We start from the raw sequence: 22,282 nt of genomic DNA on the forward strand, positions 1-22,282 counted from the left end.
TACCGTTTGCATGGTATGAACCCCTAAACCTTGGGACTATTTTGTGCCATTTCACCGCCTTCGGTAGTGTTTTTCTTATATGATGATAGATCAATTAAAAAGCATTAAAACTACGTAAGACAAATAAATAAATAAACAAACCACATTTTTAAAAAAACTTTATTTGAAATGACCGCTTAAAGATTCTTACGCGATATAATACAGTACACTCCACTACGCCCGTTCGCACGCGAACATATCATGTAATAAAAACACTACCGAAGGCGGTGAAATGGCACAAAATAGTCCCAATGTCTAGGGGTTCATACCATACAAACGGTAAGTTTGCTGTGGGTTTGCTTATCAGATTAGTTGTCAGCAACCTCGAATACGCCTAAAAAACAAATTAGAGTGGTCGTTGTAGCGTAAGGTAACATTTACCCAAATAAAGAAATAAGTCATGTTTATTAGATAATTTTTTAAAATTCTTCCATTAAAGAAAAAGTAATAAAAAAATATACAAATCACAAAAAAGGCACATTTATGCCCAAAGTCATTAATGTAAGGGAAATAACTCCATTTGATTAATAATAAAAATGTAGGCTTTTAAATTCTTTTTTTTTTTTTGTAATGTTACAATCGTTTTGCTATAGATGTTTTATTTTTTTTTCTACTAAATGTTAACAATCTTGACATCTTTTTGGTGCTTGTGCTTTATTATTGGATATTAAAAAAATGCATTTTAAGTAAAAACACTATTACGTAATTAAGCGTCATAACATTTCAAAAACATAAAAATTCCTCAAACTATGAAAAATGATCAAGCAGAAAAATAATCATGTTATATTGTGACTATCTGGCACGAATCGTATTGAATACTTGTAACACCAGTGTTATATTGTGGGCGTTGATACCAGTTGTCGTGAACGCGAATGACTCGAGAGTGAGGTAGGTATTGCAGTCTCAATACCCGATAACAACCCACACCAACAAAAATAGCGTGTGGTAGCAAGAAAGACAGACAGGATATTAAATTAAATATTTATTGATGAAACGTATTGAATGAAAAATCCTCTTGATGATAAGAAAGTTACGAAAAGTTCAGACAGGAGTTAATTAGAATTATCTTTGCTGAAAAAAAAAAAAAAGTTTGGAGAAAAAAAACATAGAAGGGTCCGGTAACATCAAAGTTAGTTAACTTGGAATTAATTAAAAATGTCCTTTATTGACAAAAAGGTTCTGCGAAGAGAATTAGAAACGTCCTGTAAAAACAAAGTTAAATTGAAATTAATTAAAAGTGTTCTTGTTGACAAAAGGTTTCCGGGAAGCCAAATAGAAAGTCCTGTAACAACAATGTTTACTGGCGTAATTGAGCGAAGCCTTGTGTTGCTACGAGAAAGAAAGGGTGAAGACTTTCACATTATTTGTTGCCGCTGCTGTTAGAGAAAGAAAGGGCGAAGACGTTCTTGTTAACTGCTGCTATTAAAAAGTCATCCATGCGAGATGTTTAGGTGACCTCCCACCACCAACTACTGCTGAAAGTCGATGATGAGTCGTTATATATGAGGGTGGCGAACGTAACACAAGACTGCGTTGCAATCAGAAGATTGCCGTGTTTTGCTGCCCCGACTATCCGATTATATTGTTAAGGAATGCTTGTTCCTCTGAATCCATGTTTTGTTGTTCCTATTAATGTGTCTGTGAGAAAATTTTGTCACTTGTAGTCCTTTTTGTAGATATTTTACCACATATTTCTGTATCTAATCTGTAGAGGAAAAGAAGTTTAAGTGAAATTAAATTTCTCTGCTCCAAACGAAATAATAAAAAAAGGAATAAAACAAAATGACACCTCCTTCTCGTTTAAAATGCACCGCATTTATTTTTCAACAAAAATAACAAGATGAACAAGCAAAGGTCCGATCGATAAGAGTTCTTGAGAAATCATTATGATTAGAATGTTCAAAGTAGGTGAAAACTCCTTTGTGGAATTATTAAGATTAAAAGATTATGTTAGATGAAAGTCCTTCGTTGAAGTAATAAGCTTGGAAGGTGAAAGTCTTGTGTGAAAATAATGTCCTTATTTCAAGGTTTGTGCTTTAACTGGCAAAGTTCGCCTTATTTAAAAGTTCCATGAGGAAAGTAATCCGTTGTTATTAATTCTTATAGAAAATGTACGGAATGGGTGCATGTGTGCATAAGTGTGATTTTTTGGGTGCCTGTGTGGCGTGTGTAATTATGGTTTCGACAGATTTGAAAACGACGATGAGATGAAAACGAGAGGCATGGTCTCGTGTCACATCGGAGCGAGAAGAGAAGAAGAAAGAAGGGGGAAAAGGGAAGAAAGAATGTTTGTTGCGTTTAAATACTTTTTGAACCGGCTCTAGCACAAGATTGCTGCTGCTGGTATTTAGTTTTTGGAAAAGCATTAAAAAGACAATCTTCTAAATTTTCTCATTAGTCGCTTGTGTCACATGGTACTGTCTTGAATTACGTCCGCCAGAAATGTTCATTTTACTTTTGTTGTGAGAAAAGCATGTGGAGGTATTTGAAATTATGTCGTTGCTGGAAGAACTTATTTTTTGTGCAAATGCGTGGAGAAAGTAAACTTAATAAACGTTTGTTTATTTGCGTGCGCGCGTGTGTGCGCGAGTGAGTGACAGCACAAATACTCCACCCAGATTGAAAAAAAGATATAAAACTGTTTTTCTCTATTTTTTTCAATATGTAACGTATTTCTTAAAACGTTTCGCCCAGTGTACTTTCCTGCCGGTTTTCGTTTTAGTAGTCACGTCGGCGTTCTTTACAAAAGTAGGTTCTGATATGACGAATCCATGCTCTTGTTTCGCTTGATTTAATCCGAAGCCTTTAAATTGCCAGCCTGTGTTCTTTGCATAGGCAAGGAGTCGGTGTAAACGGTTGTCTGCGGTCCCGGTTTAAATGGGAGAATAACGTGATGTGGAACTCTTTAAATTGTGGCAAAGTGTGAGGTACATTCACTTGTGTGCTGCTTTGTGTTTGTAGGTTTTAGAAGGATGTAATTTCATAGCCTGGGACGAAAAAAAGGAGAGATGGGTAAATTGTCCTCAGTTAGGACAGATATGTTTTCTCTCTTACAGCCATACGCGATAACCATCGATTTGTAGGGTTACAAAAGGATGTGCATGTTTTATCTCATGGCCGGGTGTCACCAATTTGTAGGGGAAAAGAAGTTTAAGTGAAATTAAATTGCTGTCTTGAACTACGTCCGCCAGAAATATGTCCATTTTACTTTTGTTGTTGTGAGAAAAGTGTGTGGGCGTATTTGAAATTATGTCGTTTGAAATTAAGTTCTTCCAGCAGAAGAACTTATTTTTTTGTGAAAATGCGCGGGGAAATTAAAATTAATAAACGTTCATTTATTTGTGCACGAGTGCGCGTGCGCGTGTGTGACAGCACAAATCTGTCGGATTTTTTCTCACCTCGTCTCTCTTTTTTTCGGTGCTTGTCTATGACTGGACCTATAAAAAAATTTTTTTTCAAGAAAAATCTTTAAAAAGCTTTATGATGTATCTACTTGTCACCGCACGGAGATGTCATATTCCCAAAATTATGTAAATCGATCAAGTAGTTTTTTTTTTTTATTTAAAAAATTAAATATTTTGACAAATTCTATCAGAGAAAAACTTGACGCCATGTTTATTTTCAATGATACGCTACTAGCGACGTCTTTTGGTAATTACGAGAATGTAAGATCAACAAGGACAGACAATCGACTTTTCACCCATTCCAACAAACGAGTAGTTTCCAAGATATGAAGAAATGTTACTTTTAAAAAAGTGGGGGATTACTTTTCTATAATAAAATAATGTATAATGAGCACCCACTTTATGGCCAACTGTTTGTTTAAGAAAAAAGGGGGTTTTGCCATCTTTTTTACGTGTCTGTAACACAGACTTTTTGTTGGGGGGGGGGTCAACGTATGGATGCTTGTTTCACGTAAAATTGTGTTGGTTGTACGTTGCCCCCCTCTCCACATTCAAACAGGTGGCCATAATGGCGATTGTCTGTCCTTGTTGATCTTACATTCTCATAATTACCAAAAGATGTCGCTTCATGCCTTATCTTGAGCGATTTTCATTAAAAAAAAAGTGTGTGATGTGGGCCCTGGTAGGAGTGAAATATAAACGATAGCCACCGTAGGTAGTTTTTAACCTTCTTGACCAGAACAATTTTATTTCCGTCATTTTTGTTAGCGTAAATAAAAACTGCTATCATTATATGCTTTTCTTTTTACTGTCTTTTCTTCCTTTTTTCAAAACCTAAATGCTAGTATTGCACTTTACTTAAATTTTGGACGAATTCATCTGAAGATGCTCCGTGTGTCGCATATCATTTCAGATTGAAATTGAAATGGATCATAACAATTCAGTATTTGTAGTCTCAGGAAATGCCAATTAGGATTAGGTTAAGGGTTATGTTAGGGTTAGGATTGGGTTATTTTGTTAAAGAAAGCATGGCCTGTAGAGGCTATGTTGTATACGGTGGGAGTACGAACGAGCTGTACTCCTTCACCAACTTCTATTACATAAGCAAACTAGTCAGCATGCAAAGAGCGAGTATTATTTTTACACACACACACACACACACACACACACACACACACACACACACACACACACACACACACACACACACACTTCAAAGTATTTAAAAACACTTAGAAGCATTGCCTTCCTCTGTGCAAACAAGAAAAAGAATCACACGTTGCATTAAATAATTTGTTAAAATACATAAAAACGATTGAACAAAAACAATTCCTTTCTAAATACTAAGCAATACACACACACACACACACACACATACACATAAGCAAAAATAAAAAAAAAAAGCAACACAATTAGATTAGAGAAAGAATGTTTTGAAAAATAATTTATTGTCGAAAGAATGTTTTCAAAATAATTGATTGGAGAAAGAATGTTTTCAAAAACAATTGAATGAATAACTTCTGCTTTGTTACTAATGCAGTCATTCAATTTGAACAAGAGTTGTGCAAAAAAAAAAAAAATATTGGGTTAAAAATATCAGGTATGAAAATGAAATAATATTGCTAACAGAAAATAATACAAAACAGAGAATAACATAAATGAGATTGATCCAATAAAGAAATTAAAAAAATGTCCGTTCGTCTTTACGATAACACACACACACACACACACACACACACACACACACACACACACACACACAGAGGGAGGGAGAGCTTTTTTTTTTCTCTGACGCTCAATCACATTTTTAAAAAATAATAAATACATTGTGAAATTTGTCTTATATCTTAGAAATAAAGAATATGGCATTAATATTAAATAATAGATCCTCAACAGATAAAACAAATGCCATGACTAGAAATCAAAACTAAAACCGTGGGATCTTCAGTCTGGGGTTCTATCAATTAAGCGATTTGTACTTATAAATAGAGCTTAGAACATTACATTAACCAAGTAATTATAGCTTTGCAGTGACGTCACAGATTTATAATTTACATAATGTTTTAAAACGTGCTTTAAACATAAGCAATAATAAAAAAAATAATAAATGAATGGGTAAACATTAAATTGGCCAACAACGAATTTATTGTCTGCGTTTTTTCAGCTGATTTTGGACAAAACTGATGCATTGAATCCAAAAATCACATTGGTTTTGCTCAATCGGGTCAAATTTTTTAGCTATGGCCACGTGTTGATTTTTTATGTTTTTGTTAATGTGTATGCATGTGTGAAGCATTTTAGAAAAAGTTGGCGGAGATAAAATGCCGTGTCAAATAATTGTTTTGATTGAGAATGATTATTTTAATCGTAAGCATTTTTGCAGCATAATCACGTTGACACACCAATTCCCGCTGGATCAACGAAGTTAAGCAACGTTGAACCTGGTCAGTACTAAATGGGTGACCATGTGAGACTTCCAGGTGCTCTATGTGCTCTCCGCTTACCTTGGCATTGTTTCCAGTCGTCCTGGTTTTCTCCTTGCCACTGGACTCAAACAGTGCCGATTCAGGAGAGGTATGGTTGGAGATTGCGCAACCCTTACCTCACAATTACATGCTCAGCTGCCCCTACAGGGCGTATCCTTTGTCTTTCGAGACTGAATGGAAGCATGGGGGGGGTTATTTTAATGACAAAAGTATTCCAGTCCGATAGTTTCGGGTGATTATGTTGAAAAGGGATCAGTTTGAAATCTAGCAAAAATTGGTGCTCAGCATACATGAAGGACTGGTCTGTGTGGGAGGAACTTGTGCCTTGCAAAGAAAGGAATGCCACAAGCAACCAACTTTGGTGGACAAAGACAAAATACTCTTCCCATCGCTACACATCAAGCTCGGCTTAATCAAGCAGTTTACCAAGACTTTGGACAAGGATGGTGACTACTTCACTTACTTGTGCGAGGCTTTTCCAAGATTAATCATGGAGAAATTGAAAGTTGGCATCTTTGATGGTCATCAGATCTGGCAACTCATCAGAGACCCAGAGTTTGAGAACTCTACGAACGAAATGGAACTGGAAGTGTGGAAGTCATTTGTGCTGAACTTTCTTGCTTGGCAACAATAAGGCCAGAAACTATGCAGAATTTGTCAACAACATTCTGACTGATTTTAGAAACATGGACGGCAACATGAGTGTCAAGTTGCACAACTTATTTTCACATATGGACTAGTTTCATGAGAACCTGGGTTAAATTGGTGATAAGCAGGGGAAGAGATTCCATCAGAAACTGAAAGATATAGAGACCAGGTATCAGGGTCGCTGGGACGCAGTCATGATGGCTGATTATTTTTGGAATCTGAAGAGAGACCTTCCTGTCACTGAGCATTCCAGGAGTTCAAAGAAACAGAAATTCACGGCTTGAAGTTTGAAGCAATGGTGAAGCAAAGTATACTTACCTTTATATCTATACTGAGATAATTATTAGTTTTGGCTACTACCAGAGTGCCCCCCCCCCCCGTTTGCCCTTCTTTTGGGGAGCTGGTTTTTCCCCCTGTATAGGAATATATAAAATAACAGAAATTTAAATGGTATTAACCATATCTTTATGCATGGAATAAGTCAGAGAGAGTTGCACTCTTGATTGAAGTGAGTGTTTTTAATGATGGCGGTCTGAACAGAGCTGAAAGAGAGAAACAGACCAAATATCAAGGTCTCATGTATGATATGAAAAGAAACTGGAATCTTAAGGAGATATCAAGCATACCAGTTATTGTAGGTGCCACAGGGCTTATGAAGAAGAACCTGAAGTCCTACCTAACTAATATTCCTGGTGAACCAAATGCAAAAGACATCCAGACAATTGCACTTAAGGGAACGGCGAGGATACTAAAAAGAGCTCTCGGTTGGTTTCAATTAAAAGCGGGGCAATATTGGCAGCTGGTTTGGCTGCCTCATACCCAGAATTACAATCTTCAAAGGAAAAAAAAAAAAAATAAATAAATAAAAAAAGAAATCCAATTATTTATTGCATTTTCATCATCCCTCAGACAAACAAAAATAACGTTATATATCTTTGATTTCCAATGTGTGTGTTCAGATCATCAGGAAAATAAAAAAACATAAAAATCACATTATTAAATCGTTCAGGAAATAAGTTACTGTTTACTTTTATAAATCGCCACCATATTTGATACTGACATAGTTAATAAAATATGTATATTTTTTCCCTAAAGATATCATTCTAAAGCAGATCATAAAATAAAATAAAACTAGAGAAGGAAAATAAAAATAAAAACAAAAATAGAAAGAAAAGAAAATAGAAATATTAAAAATAGTGCAAAAAACCTTTTCTTTTTTTTTAAATTAAGCTCAAATTTCTATTGTGTAACTTTTGAATGTTGCATACAATTTTGAGGATTTCATGTTTTTCTCTTATGGATAAAAAAGAAGAATTTTTACAGGGGAATATTTTATGTTACACTAGCCAAGGGAAATAATAAAATCTCAGTAAATCACTTTAACCCCCCCCCTCCCCAGATCTATTGTCATCTGAAGATATAGCTCAGTGGTAGAGCATTTGACTGCAGACCGAATGATCCCCTGTTCAAGCCTGGGTGTACGTCATCATTTAATTTTAATTTTTTTTATTTTTTATTAATGAGTTAAATTTATGATAAAAGAAGAGCTATCATTTAAAATCGCCGCAAATCATTTCTGTGTTTGCATAGTTTAAAACTAAACCTTAATCAGAAGTGACTTCTCCAGGGCATTCATTATGAAGCCCTAATATCAGTTGGCGTGATATTGTAAACAAAGACAGACGGAATTCGATGAACAACATTATCATTATTATTATCATCATCATCATCATCATCATCATTATTATTTTCGAATTAGTCCACTGGCCAAATTATTCCTCGTAATATATAATAATCAATAGAGAATTGATTCTATAATAATACATATGCAATCTGCATAAATTAAAATATCATGTTTAAGCGTATTGTACGACCGGGAAATGCCGAGCGTCCAACTAGTAAGTTCATAATAGTCAATGCTTTCCATAATCGCATTTTCAATGCATGCTTATGACTAGCTATGATATGGAAAAGTGCTGAAAGTTTGATTTTATATGTTGCTATTGGCTCTCAGGAATGAATTTTAATTTTGAGCTTGGATAAATTATTTTGCCTGTGGATCATATTTTTTGCTTTCTTTTTTCAGGGCATGTTTGTATGAAAATGTGATCGTTTTTTTTTTTTTTTTTTTTTTTTTTTTTTTTTTAGATATTGGTTTATAGGTGCGGCTTGTGCATTTTGGCTCATACTATTCGTAAATAATTATAGCATTGAAAAATATGTTAATCCTATAAGTCATATCGTTGATCAGTTGAAAAACTTAACAAATCGCTTCTTTTTACGACCGACCTTAAAGATGGAAGCCAATTATGATATCTACAGCAAATAGTCATATTTTTTAATAATAATTAACTTTACATACATTAAAGGCAAACATTTTATAATTACCGTTATAAATCTATCAAATACACACTGGCAGCTTTAAACTAATTGCAATCAGATATTCACGGGCAATGCCAGGTCGGATCAGCTAGTTTAGTATATAAAATAAACCAATTAAAGTGATCATATCTAAACGCTTAATAGTTTTTCTTATACAAGATAAATGCTTAATTCTGTTTCGCCAGTTATTTATGTCGAGTAATGGACATTTTGTTAAAAAAAAATATATATATATAAAAAAAATAAATTACTTTACTAATATTTGTTTGAACAGAATAATTTTCAAAAAAATATATTTTACCTTATATTTGAGACATCACATTGTGACATTTCAGACTGGAAATAAAAAAAAAAAATTACTTACTGGTATTTTTTATGTGTTTAATCTCTTTATTTCACTGTTTGTTGGTATTTTTGTTCTAATTAAATATACCTTCTCCTTGTAACTATCTGCCAGCCATGAAAGAAAAATACTGATCTTTTCAATTGTATTCACTAATTACCGTGAAAACTACAAAGGATGAAATAGATAACATTCAAAATAGTAGACAAGAGAAAAAAACATTCAATAGGAAGGTAGACATAATGAGAAAATAAACAAGTTTAAAAAAAAAGGAGTTATAATTACCATGTTGCTTCTCTGCGAGTAGTAGTTTGGACTGAAGTGAAGACGCTGTTTGTCCTTTGACCCCATCCTCATTTTCTGTTCGAGTAGTAAATAAAAGCAGGCTCATAGTAAATAAAGAGCAGTATAAACTAATGAAAAGGATTAACTAGCTATTTAAGTTAAATCTATATATCCATAAAAATGAGAATGTGTGTGTGTGTGTGTGTGGTGTGTGTGTGTGTATGTGTGCGTGCGTGTGTGTGTGTATGTGTGTGTGTGTGTGTGTGTGTGTGTGTGTGTGTGTGTGTGTGTGTGTGTGGGTGAGGACAACGTTCAACCTGTATGCTCAACGAATTTTTGATCTACAGACTTGAAATTTGGTATATAGGCATGTGAAAAACTTTTTAATTGGTTTTCATATGGAAAAAAGGGCTGCTAAGGGGTCAAAAATTGATACTTGGGGGTTATCAGAGTTTTATCTTTCAACTGCTTTTCGACTTGCAATATTTTTGAACTGTAATGGGGGTATGATCCCACACACAGGAGATTCTATTTATAAACGATGCTGCTAGGAACTGACGAATCAAATTAATTCACGTTCTGCTACCAACCAATCAGAAACGAGAATTGCTCCACAAAAATTAAACCTTTTCTGTAGCAACTTCGCATATGTTTTCTTCGTGTCAACACGTGAAGAATCTTTAGCTCTGTAGCTTCCAACTCCAGAACTGTTTACTGAGAACCAGTCACCTCCAGGACTTGTGTAGAACATCTAACTATCGGAAACTGTTCTGAAACTAAACATGGCTTAGAACTCTAGTGCATTCACAAATCGTTTACATGACGGCTTCCTTATGTTAAGAATAAGTAGGGTTGAAAACACTTTTTAAAGAATGTGGCACGTTGGCCTAATGGTTATCGTACTTCACTCACAGTCTTTAGGTTTTGGTTTTGATCTCAGTTTGAGTATTTTTTTTGCTTACGAGCAGTGAACTATCTAGAAAAAAACATAATCCCCGCATGCACATATCCCTGTTTCTTTCCGTTTTTTTTTACTTCATTTTTTTTAAAGGAATTTAATACTGGGCAATACCGGATACATCTGCTAGCATACAATAAAAATGTATATTATAATAATAATAATAATAATAATAATAATAATATATAACTCACTAAAACCCATTTAGTGACTGTTACACTCCTTCCTTGTATTTAAGATTTTCTTCTCCTTTCACAATCATGGATACAAGGTGTAAAAGGGTTAATGTAGGCTATATTTATTTTATTTTATTTTTTATTTAAATTTTTTTTTTACTCATGTTCACCCCTTTATAAAGCATATCGCCACTTGGAAGTAAGAGGCTACTATTTGGGGCCATGTCTAGGAAAGATTAACAAGATATTTGTTTATGTTACATTTAAACTTCTGCATATCAGTACAGCCAGGGAAGCAGACAGCAAAAAGGGAATTCCAAAGTCTAGTTGTTCGAGGGAAGAAACTATTAGAATAGAAAGCGTTCTGGCATTTAGGGACAACAACAGTGAAAAGGTGAGATCTTATTACTAAGCGGGTTTGTCGGGGATATGTACGTCAAGGGGGTACAAGTGAAACAAGTTCATCAGAACACATTCCATTAAAATATTTGTAAAACAGGCACAGTGATGCAACATTACGATGATGAGACAGGGGCTGGAGCTTGGTTGATGAAGTGGGATCGATTAGATTGACAACTCTTTATTGGACTTTATCTAAGAGGGAGAGACTAGTGGTAGATGCACCAGCCCAGATGTGGCAACAATACTCCATGCATGGGCGACTGGTGGCCTTGTAGAGGTACAGGATACTCTCAGGCGTGAATAGTCTTCTAGCTCAATAGAGAGAACCCACCTTCTTTGCAGCAGCCTTTGCAATGACTTCTATGTATTTGTTCCAGTTCATATTGCCCGCAAATGTTAGGCTGAGGATTTTGAAGGTAGAATTCTCAGGTAGGGTGCTATTTGTCATGGATATAGGGGGTTGGAGAGGCGTCTTGTAATTATTAAAGGAGAGCAACTTAGTGTTACTAGCATTAAATGTTACCAACCACTTACGGCCTCATTCCACTATAGTCATAAGGTCATTTTCTAATGATTCTGCCATTGTCTTGGATTTATGTACATCCGTTTTTTCCTTGTACATATTATAGAGCATTGTATCATCAGCAAATATACCCATCTCGGGCACAGTATTATCAGGGAGGTCGTTTATAAATATCAGGAATAATAATGGTCCAAGGATCGACCCCTTAGGCACTCTCACATTAATGTTATGCTGCTTGGATGTACGTCCGTCAATGACAACCTGTCTGCTTCTATTGTCTAAGAAGGATCTAATTATATTTAGTATATGTCCAGTTATACCGTACGATTTAATTTTCATTAGAAGCCCTTTATGCCAGACTTTGTCAAAGGCCTTGGGTATATCAAAGGCTACAGCCTTGGCTTTGCCCGCCTTATCCAATGCATGGCAAATGCGTTCAGAGATGACTGTTAAAATATCTGAAGTAGAACGACATTGCCTGAATCCATACTGTTTGTTAGAGTGAATTTGTGAGGTGATTAACTAGTGCTTGATTAATTAAGGTCTCAAAAATTTTAGTGAAGAATGGGAAAAGAGACTAATGGGGCGATAATTGAGAGGGTCTATTCTTTCACCAGAATTCTTGTACACTGGTACGAGGGACGTGCAATAAGTAATGCTCCTGACCCACTTCCCATAGGAGTAGAGCAACGAAACTTTGCACAGTTATTAGTCTTTCTCTACATAGGAAGCACCCAGTTATGCATTTCTCTCATCGTTTGATGCAGCTCTGGAGACCGTTTTTGTAGAACACCCCAGGTTGGTCTTCCAATCATGACATGACTTCAGAAATCAAAGCTGCATCATCTGGGAAACGCTTTCCTTTCAAAAACAACTTCATAACTGGGAAGAGGTGAAAGTCAGAGGGTGCAAGATCAGGAGAGTAGGGAGGATGGGAGAGAATTTCATAACCACACGCCCGTGCTTCTGATCTGGCGACATGCGAGTTGTGGACTGGAGCATTGTCCTGCAGGAGGAGGGTACCTTTGCTGATCTTGCCCCGCCTCTTGATTTTGATAGCTTCCGTTAATTTCCTCAAAAGTGAAGCATAATAGACTCCTGTAATTGTGGTACCCTTTGCCAGGAAATCTGTTATCACTTCTCCGTCCTGGTCCCAGAAGACTGTGAGCATGACCTTGCCAGCGGAGGGCTGCACCCTTGCCTCCTTTGGAGGTGTTGAGTCCAAGTGCTTCTGCTGTATTGACTGGACTTTGGTATCTGGATCATAGTGATGAACCCAGGTTTCATCCTGTGTAATCAGTCTTTTGAAAAACTTTGACTCATCTTCTTGGCACATCTCCAAATTCATCCTCGAGCACTCGGCGCGTTCTTGCTTCTGAAATGGTGTGAGCAACCTGGGAATCCATCTGGCAGACACCTTACGCATATGCAAATGGTCATGAATGATAGTTTCCACAGACCCTGTACTAATCTTGACATCTTGGGCTATTTGGTGAATAGTAATGTGCTGATCTTCCAAAATGGTAGCCTCAACTTGAGGGACAGATGCCTCATCAATGGCAGAAGGGGGGGGGGCGACCAGGTCTGGGAGCTGTTTCCACAGACTTCCGGCCATGTTTGAATTCACGATGCCAGCATTTTACAAGGTCATATGATGGGGCATTATCATCATAAGTTTCTTTCATTTCATCAAAAGTATCCTGTCGTGTGCGTCCTTTCAAATACAAAAACCGGATCACTGCTCGACATTCAACAGGCTCCATTTCACACCTGACTCAGTTCAAACACCTGTAAAACAGAAATCGCAATTAATTCAGAGCTATAATTTGCCACATAACCCGTAGAGATACAAATCATTACACATGCAAAATTTCAGCTAGATCAGACAACTGGAAATGGGTCAGGGGCATTACTTATTGCACGTCTATCGTACCACAAAGGGCATCTTCCAGCACTTAGGGAAGCAAAATTCAGCAAGGCATTTATTGTAAAGCTTGGAAAGTATGGGGGCTAGCTCGGCTGAACATTTCTTAATTAGTAATGAAGGGATGAGATCAGGCCCACCTGCCTTTGAGGTGTCTAAGTTTTTTATGATATCGCAGACATGGGAAGGAGTGATTTTTACATCATCTAATGTGGCTTCAGTCCGCAAAGGGAAATTTGGGAGGGAGTTGTTTGTTGGCTCTAAGGTGGAGTTGGAGGCGAATCACCGGGCAAGCAGTTCCGTCTCCTCCATTACCGTGCATGCAACCTTCTGGTTGTTGCTCAGTGGAGGAATTACTGATTGCCGTTTATTCACTACACTATTATAGATTTTCCAGAAATCACGAGTTCCTATCTTTTGCGATTCAATATGTTCCCTGATTATTTTAGCATGCTTTCTTTTGACTGTCGCTATTTCTCTCTTACAATGATTTCTAGTATCTATGAATTTTTGCCTATTTGTATTTGACTTATGACGTACAAAACGGTGGAATGCATTCTGTCTTTGTGCAACGGCAGCTGCACAATCTGCAGTGAACCATGGGGGTGAGTGGGGTTTGCTATAATATTTCCGTGTGGGAACATGTGCTTCAGTGCCTGCTTTGCACCAGTCAGTTGTCTCATTGGCACTGTTCAGCAGAAAGAGAGAAAATATTGGTCCATGGGGCATCTCGGATGTGTTCTCTAATGGCTTCCCAGTCAACCCTGTTGTAGTAGCTTGTTTTGAGCAATGATTCCTCACCTTCAGGTTGAGATTTAAATGTGATGTCAACTGATACCACTATGTGGTCTGCGTTTCCTAGTGGACTGTGGGCATTAGTCACACAATCCTCAGGTACTGTGGTGAGAAATAGGTCTAGAAGTGAAGCTTGCTATGGTTCACGATCTGGTGGGCAGGTTGGGAACATTACTGTCTGTGTGAGGGAATCGGCTTTAGAGAAGCTTCTGGGCTTGATCATTACTCCTGATCTTAAATGGAACACGTACATCAAATCTATTGCCAAGGCCGCTGGAAAAATGGTGGGATCTTTCTATCGATCCAGTAAATATCTCACTGCTGATGCTATTCTCTATCTATATAAGAGCCAGGTACGTCCAAGGATGGAATACTGTTGCCACATCTGGGCAGGAGCTGCTAGAAAGGACTTGTCCTGCCTTGATAGAGTTCAAAATAGACTTCGTAGCCTCGTAGAAGATGTCCTTTTCTCTTCGCTGCAACCTCTATCTCACAGAAGAGATGTTGCGAGTTTCTCTGATGTATCGTTATTTTCATGGAAAGTGTTCGACTGAGCTTCAATCTATGGTCCCCCCTCGCCAAACTTTCACAAGAAACACTCGTCTCGCTGTAAACACTATCAATAATTCCCCCCACTCTTTATCTGTGCCTAAACCTAAACGTAGATTCCATGAACAAAGCTTCTTTCTTAGAACTGCACGCCTGTGGAATTGTCTTCCGTTTTCCTGCTTTCTGGCTGATTACAATATGGTTGCCTTCAAGTCTAACGTAAATAAGTTCTTGATGAGCCGTTCCATATAAGTTATCAAATTTACCAAATTTTCATTACTAATGATTACTATATTGTCCAATTTCTACTGTACACTCTTTAACCTTTATCCTTGAGTGGCCTCTTGGCCTTGATAATGTGGTGATACCTATGTAAAAAAAAAAAAAAAAAAAAAAAGAAGCTATAAATAGAGCGTCCAGCTGCATCTGTGTAACCTGAGAAACCAAGCCAATTTTTATGGTGGACATAAAAGTCACCAAACACATGTATTTAGGCGTTACTATCTAAGGAGAGTGCTGCATCTATACTATCAGAGACATGATCGATTAGGACACAATACTGACTTGAGGGAGAATGGTAGAGAAAATATAAGTAACTAAAGCAATGATGAAATGTTAGTCGAAAGCACATAAAAGCCTGATCGTCCGATTCAATATTTTTCTCTCTAGTTAAAGGAAGCGTGCTATGGATATAGACTCCAAGCCTGTGCATATATCTATCAGAGTCCTTACGGCAAAGTTGGAGGTATCCTGTCATGTTAAAGTGGTTAGAGGGGATTGAAGAGTGTAAGTTTGTTTCACTTAATGCTAAGATATCCGAGGAGTTTAATAAGAGGTAAGCCTCTACGTCATCTAGATTACCTCTAAGCCCACGGATATTTGTGAAATTTTATGTAAACTAGCAAAGAGAGTGCGATTTCCTTTGTTCAAATTCAGATAGCTCTTATTTTTGTGCAATTTTAGAATAGGCAATATAGGCACCAATTAATAAATGTTCTCCAAATTTCAGTTTCTTTAGTGTATTTTTTTTGAAGGAGGGCATAATAAGGGTACATGCTCAATTTTTAAAATTCAAATATTTCAGATTTGCATTAAATTTGATTCCTAGTCATTAGACACCTCTCCTAGCGAGTGCAACCTTGGTGTGGTTAGGATGCTTCTGTGTCTCTAAGACCCGATAACTATGCTACTGGGAGATTCGTCTCCTGGTAGGGTCACCCAAGCCAGACAGGTTGAAGGGTAGAGATCAGACTAAGAGCACTCACTGGTCCTCCAAGTTGGGGGTTAGAATAGGGCCAACAACCCAATTTTGTAAAAGAAAGAAAGTTACAGAAACCACAACGACATAATTTGTGGACTTCTTGGTCCAGGAAGGGTCCTCTCTAGTAGAGTTCATGACGCGAGCGGGTGAAAGTCTCCGGGAAGCCAGTGCGGCAACAAAAGAAACATTGAGGCTGAGATCAGGGCTGCCAGAATGACATGGGCCGGACTGAAGATGACCAGCTAGAACCAGGTCTGTTGGAGGAGCGTTGTTGCGGCCCTATGTTCCCCAAAGAATCCAGAGGCCTAAACTAAACATTAGACATCAATTAAGAAAGATTCTTTGAATTTCAATTTCTTCTTAAGCCTTAAGCTAAAGCCTTCAATTTTAGACATTTTCTATAATAAAATCTTGTAATTGGAACAAGAATTCTATAGATAAGGTTTAGTATCACGATTTTAATGTTTGTTAGGTGGTATGTAATACTAAACAGTTCTGTTTGGGGAATTTATTTTACCAGTCCCATAACGGGCATTCTCCTAATGCAAAGGTTTCCAAAGTTTTCGAATGGGGGGGCGGGGGCGCGCATATGGCTGACTTTTTAGAGCTACGCAAAAAAAAAAAAAAAAAAATGATCTGTACGTGTTTTTATACTGCCTTGCTTATTAGCCTTGCTTTTTAGTGAAACTGGTTCTCCAAAATCTCATTTTTTAAATTATTTTCTGAACAAAAAGAAAAAAAAACCATCACTCTATTTTCACACATTTCCATTTAAAAAAGTTTTTCTTCAATATTTTTACGTTTTTCATATGAGCTCCACTGGTCAGATTAAAGAGTTTGGCAAGCCAGATCTGGCCGGGGTGGGGGATAGGGGGGGGCTGTACTTTGAAGACTCATGTTCTAATGCATATTAGTGTTGGGATGATTAATCGGAAACATTTGTGCCTATTTTCCGATTCAAAAAACGATTCCTTTAATTATCTTTTTATTTGATTTTTTTTTAATTTTCCATTGCTGGTAGTAATAAAATAATAAATATTTATTGATTTAAACTTCCAGTAAAACTAAAATCTATATATCAACTCGTCACAAGTGTGTTTTTACGTTTGAGAAAATATATGTCTATACATTAAAGATGTGTTTTATGCTAATCGAAGCAAAATAACCATTTTATAGTAAAATATTTAAATATTTACAGACTTATAAAGAATCGGAATCGGTAATTGTATCGGAATCAGGAAAAATATTGGAATCGTCCCATCACTAATATATATATATATATATATATATATATATATATATATATATATATATAGTTCAAAATAATGTAATGCAATAAATCTACTGGTATGGAAATCCAGTGATTATCGGTCTTACAAAATAGACTCTCACTTCGGAATTTAGCATACAATTTCGATATGAAATTCAATATCCTTTTCATTTTGAACCAATATATAATTTCCCTTACTCTATGATTTAAAAAACTTTAAAAACTTTTGATTATGGTTTTCTATGTTTATTGTATTAAGCAAATTAGGCATAAACCATCAAAATATTTGCTAATATTTTTTCCTCTGAGGAGATGGGTAAACATCGAAAACCTATAGGTTAAGGAGATATACTTATTGAAATGTATTCTTTGTCTTGCATATAATAAAAATTCTAGATTTGAAATTTAACCATTTCATATCATAAAATTTAAATTACTTAATTATGATATATATATATATATGTATGTATATATGTATATATATATATGTATGTATATATATATATATATATATATATATATATATATATATATAGCAGAAGAGAAATGCAAATACCGTATTTAATAATAATAATAATAATAATAATAATAATAATAATAATAATAATAATAATAATAATAATAATAGATAGATAGATAGATAGATAGATTTAAAGATAGATAACCTTTAAATCTGTGAGTTTTCAATTTTACTTTATCTATGTCTAAGGAATTGCTTTTGCAATTAAAAAAAAAACGTGTTAAAGTCTGAATATCTTAAACCGTCAATTAATACGGATATATGACTCTGCAAAACTTACAGCATCGAAAAAGTAAAATATGCCAGTAATGACGATTTTTTTTTTCGAGAGGTCAACATCCGACAAACGTGACTTTGAGTAATTTAAAAAAAAAGGAAAGAAAAGAAGAATGAACACAACAACAATAACCATTATCACAACCATAACTAAAGAGATTTTAAACAGATGCTTTTGTTTAACAGCTGATATCTCGTTTTTTTTTTTCTTCTTTTTTTTTCTTCTTTTATACTCGTTTTGCAGAATTCATTCAAAACTAACTTTGGAGTTCAAACTTAATCCTAAATGAAAAAAAAAAAAAAAAAAAAAAAGAAAAAAAAAGGTTTTACAGAAAGCATTTTGTCTGGATTACAACTAAATAAAACGGATTTATTGGAAGCCATTTTGACTATGCAATGGAATTATTGTGTGAAAAAAGTACTAAGCAAACTTAGAGCATCGTTTGCATGTGTTGTTCCTGGAAGAAAATAGAAAAAGACAGTAAAAAAAAAAAACGTGTTTCGGTTTTTATACTACATAGAAGATTTCAACGTCAATATCTCTTGCGTTTTGATTGGTTGAAAGATACTACTGATTATAGATTTTGTCCAATCGAGAGTCGATACGCTTAGACAACATTCACTGCTGCTGCTACTCTGAACCTGGAAAAATCTGTTTGCTTTTCCAAAACGTACCAAGGTATAACAATTCTTAAAATGGACGACTCTAAATTTCAGGTTAAATCTCGGACACCATTTCTTACCTATGCAATAAGTCTTTTTCTGTTGCTAGCCATACTCTGTGAAGGTTATGATATGGGCGCATCGTCGGGCGCTCTATTGTTGGTGCTGGAATCAGATTCTATGAATTTGACGCCCCTCTGGCAACAGTTGGTTATGGCTGGTCCTCTACCGACAGCAACGTTGTTCACGCTGGTTGCAGCACGCGTAAGTGACACGTTCGGACGAAAGAAAGGCATGATGGCATCATCCGTTTTCTTCATGCTTGGGGCAGTCACCACCGTCCTTTCAAGCCGCAGATCAATACTCTTAATTGGACGACTCATACTTGGATGTGGATACGGTAAGAGAAAACACATATTTTATTTACTTTTTAGATTTGTGGTTGATTTGTTAAAAAAAAAGAACAAATTTAGGTTACTGTTTAGATTAAACATCAAATTTTCAGATTATTTATAAAAAGGTTCTTTTTTAGGAATAGGTATCCATGCAAGCGTGACGTAGTTGTGACGTAAGCATTTCCGACTGTGTACGAAGAAAGCCACAGCAAGTTTCAAGTCTTCTACACTGTACAAAGCAAACTATCCCATTGCTGCACCAGTCCAGATATGACAACAGTACTCCACGCATGGGCGAATAGTGGCTTTGTAGAGATACAGGATACTCTCAGGTGAGAGTAACCTTCTAGCACGGTAGAGAGAGCCCATCTTCCTTGCAGCAACTCTAGCAATTAGCTCACTGCTGTCCCAATCACTGACACACATTGATTAACAATCCTATTTTAACTTTCTTTTGTGTACCTTGTGAACAACTTCCTAGATATTTGTTCTGCTGATAAACTTATTTTCTCTCTTCTTTTATTTCCTAGCACCCATGATACAGGGTGGAACGATAAAGTTGTAGCCCTAGAAAAGACGACGGGGATTGTAGGCTAGTTGATAGTGCAGGAGTGCAGGACCTATTAGGGTGGAGACTCGTTTTTGGATTCTGTGTAAAAGCGAGAGACTAATGGCAGCATACTGCATGAGCGAATGTAGAGATATAGGATGCTATTAGGTGTGCGTTATTTTCTAACATGGTAGAGAGAGTGACTGTTTTACAAGTATTTTAATGCAATCTGGTGATCTCGTAACACTTGTGTCCTCTCGACGTACATACTTCCGACTAATCTGACAAACAGCAAAATCCCACCTCTTCAATGTTCAGGTCCCTAGGTGCTGGAACGCCTTCTACTCTAATAGTTTCTTCCCTCAGACTGCTAGGCTTTGGAATTCCTTCCTTGTTTCCTGCTTCCCTGGTTTTACTAACCTGCAAAAGTTTAAATTTAATGTGAACGGACATCTTGCTGCTCAATTCCCCCCCCCAGTCCCCTGTTAGACACGATCCCAAATAGTAGCTCCTTATGTTCCAAGTGGCAATAGGCCTTGTTCTGGGGAGAAAAAGAGTAAATAAAACTAAATCGACTTTGCAAGCTAAAACTTAGTTTAGGGTTACTTTAGGGTTAGTTTAGGGTTAGGGTAAAAAAACAAAACAAAACAGACAAAGAAAAAACAAACGTCCTTTACTTTTCCATGTTTAAGCCTAACCATATTACTTCCTATGCTCGCATTTTTCTATTATAATCCATGATTTTCATAGCTTCCAATAAATTCACTTGTTCTTTGTTTAATTTCAGTCTTATGTTTTTGCCACCATAAACACATATTTAATAACAATATACGGCACTCGTCTGCTTTCAATAAAATGCCTCAATTATCTCCCTTTCATGCTTTCATTCTCTCTGTTTTATTTGTTACTTCTCTTTTCGAATTAGTAGCAACAGTAGTCGCTGAAGCGACGTGGTTGCTATGGAAACCAGTCATAAAAAGCGTTGTTCGCCTCCTTTTACGATTTTGAATACCAGTAAATTCTTCATAACTTTTGTTTTACTGAACGAAAATTAAAATTTTTTTTCACATTATAGCTGAGAAGGTGATCTATAAACTGTAATAATTGTTTGAAATTTGGTCGGAAAATGAGTGAGCGGTGAAGCTTTAAAGCAGTTCTAAATGACTAAAACGGCCACTTAACCATATATTCAAATACTACCATGTTTGGATGATATATATATATATATATATATATATATATATATATATATATATATAGTAAGTTATGAAAATATATATGGCAATTAAGCTACACGGAATATTCTGTGTAGCTTAATTGCCATATATATTTTCATAACTTACTACCTAGCTCTACGTATGCATCGAGCACTGTTGAAGTAAATACTGAAAATTTACACATAAAATTATATCTTTGTATATTAGTTCATGTGATTAAATGAAATAATAACTATACATCAGGAAGAACCAACGTTGCCCGGGATTGAAAAAGGATCAACGAATGTGACAATTCGAATACTTTTATTGCCATCAAAATTGATGAAATCGCCCATTTTTCAATCAGATAGATTGATTGCCTGCTCTAGCTAGGGACTCACTGTGGTGCATCGAGAGGAAGCTCATATGCCTCCTCGCAATGACTTAGTTCACAATACATTGTAATCCATATTGCATTGTAGAGAACCTACTGTTGATTTTATAAATTATTTTCATATAATGGCTTGAATTAAAGTTTAAAATGCAATGGTCAAGTACCATGATTCAATTGTGAATTGAATGCGCCTCTGTCTTTTCAAAGAACATATTGTTGGTTTTATATGCTGAGCCTTTCTGCTTGTGCGGTGATAAAATTTCTCAAGTGCCAATATAAAGGTGTTAACTTTGGTCAAAATCGGACTGTTCCTTCTTTAATAGGATTTTTTCGATTATCGATTTTTGATACTTATCGGGGGCATTCTGATACTAAACTTATCCAAGAACACTCCCACATACATAAAGTACACGTGTGAAATAAAAAAAAAAAAAAAATCGGCACAGCCGTTTAAGAGTCCATAGAGAACGAACTTGCATGCAGACACACACACACACACACACACACACACGAAATGCCTAGGGAAAGGTGCTAATCTAGCCATACTGATGAGTTATGATATAGCCAAACAGTACTGTATGTGGATGACTATATATCTATATATCTATATATCTATAAAAGTGAAATTGTCTGTGTGCGTGTCTGTCTGTGTGTTTACATTTCCCTACCAAATTACTCTGTCAATTTTCAGTAAGTGCCTATATAAAAGTGTTAACTTTGGTCAAAATCCGACTGTTCCTTCGTTAATAGGATTTTTTCGATTATCGATTTTTGATACTTATCGGGAGCATTCTGATCCTAAACTTATCCAAGAACACGTGACCATAAAAATATTTTTCGTTG

At 35.9% G+C, this 22,282-nt stretch overlaps 1 protein-coding gene across 1 annotated transcript in view; it reads left to right on the top strand.

The window, feature by feature from the left end:
* Nucleotides 1–18,347: 18,347 nt before the first annotated feature.
* Nucleotides 18,348–22,282, top strand: part of LOC145243434 (proton myo-inositol cotransporter-like) — a 77,446-nt gene continuing 73,511 nt past the window's right edge. The window contains exon 1 of the mRNA XM_080106323.1: nt 18,348–19,304. Coding sequence (XP_079962449.1) covers nt 18,938–19,304 — 367 coding nt within the window. The 5' untranslated portion in view covers nt 18,348–18,937. The remainder of the gene's footprint in view (nt 19,305–22,282) is intronic.

Source organism: Euprymna scolopes, chromosome 22 (assembly GCF_053919585.1).
Source record: "Euprymna scolopes isolate OS-2025 chromosome 22, ASM5391958v1, whole genome shotgun sequence".
In the NCBI taxonomy this organism is placed as follows: Eukaryota; Metazoa; Mollusca; class Cephalopoda; order Sepiida; family Sepiolidae; genus Euprymna; species Euprymna scolopes.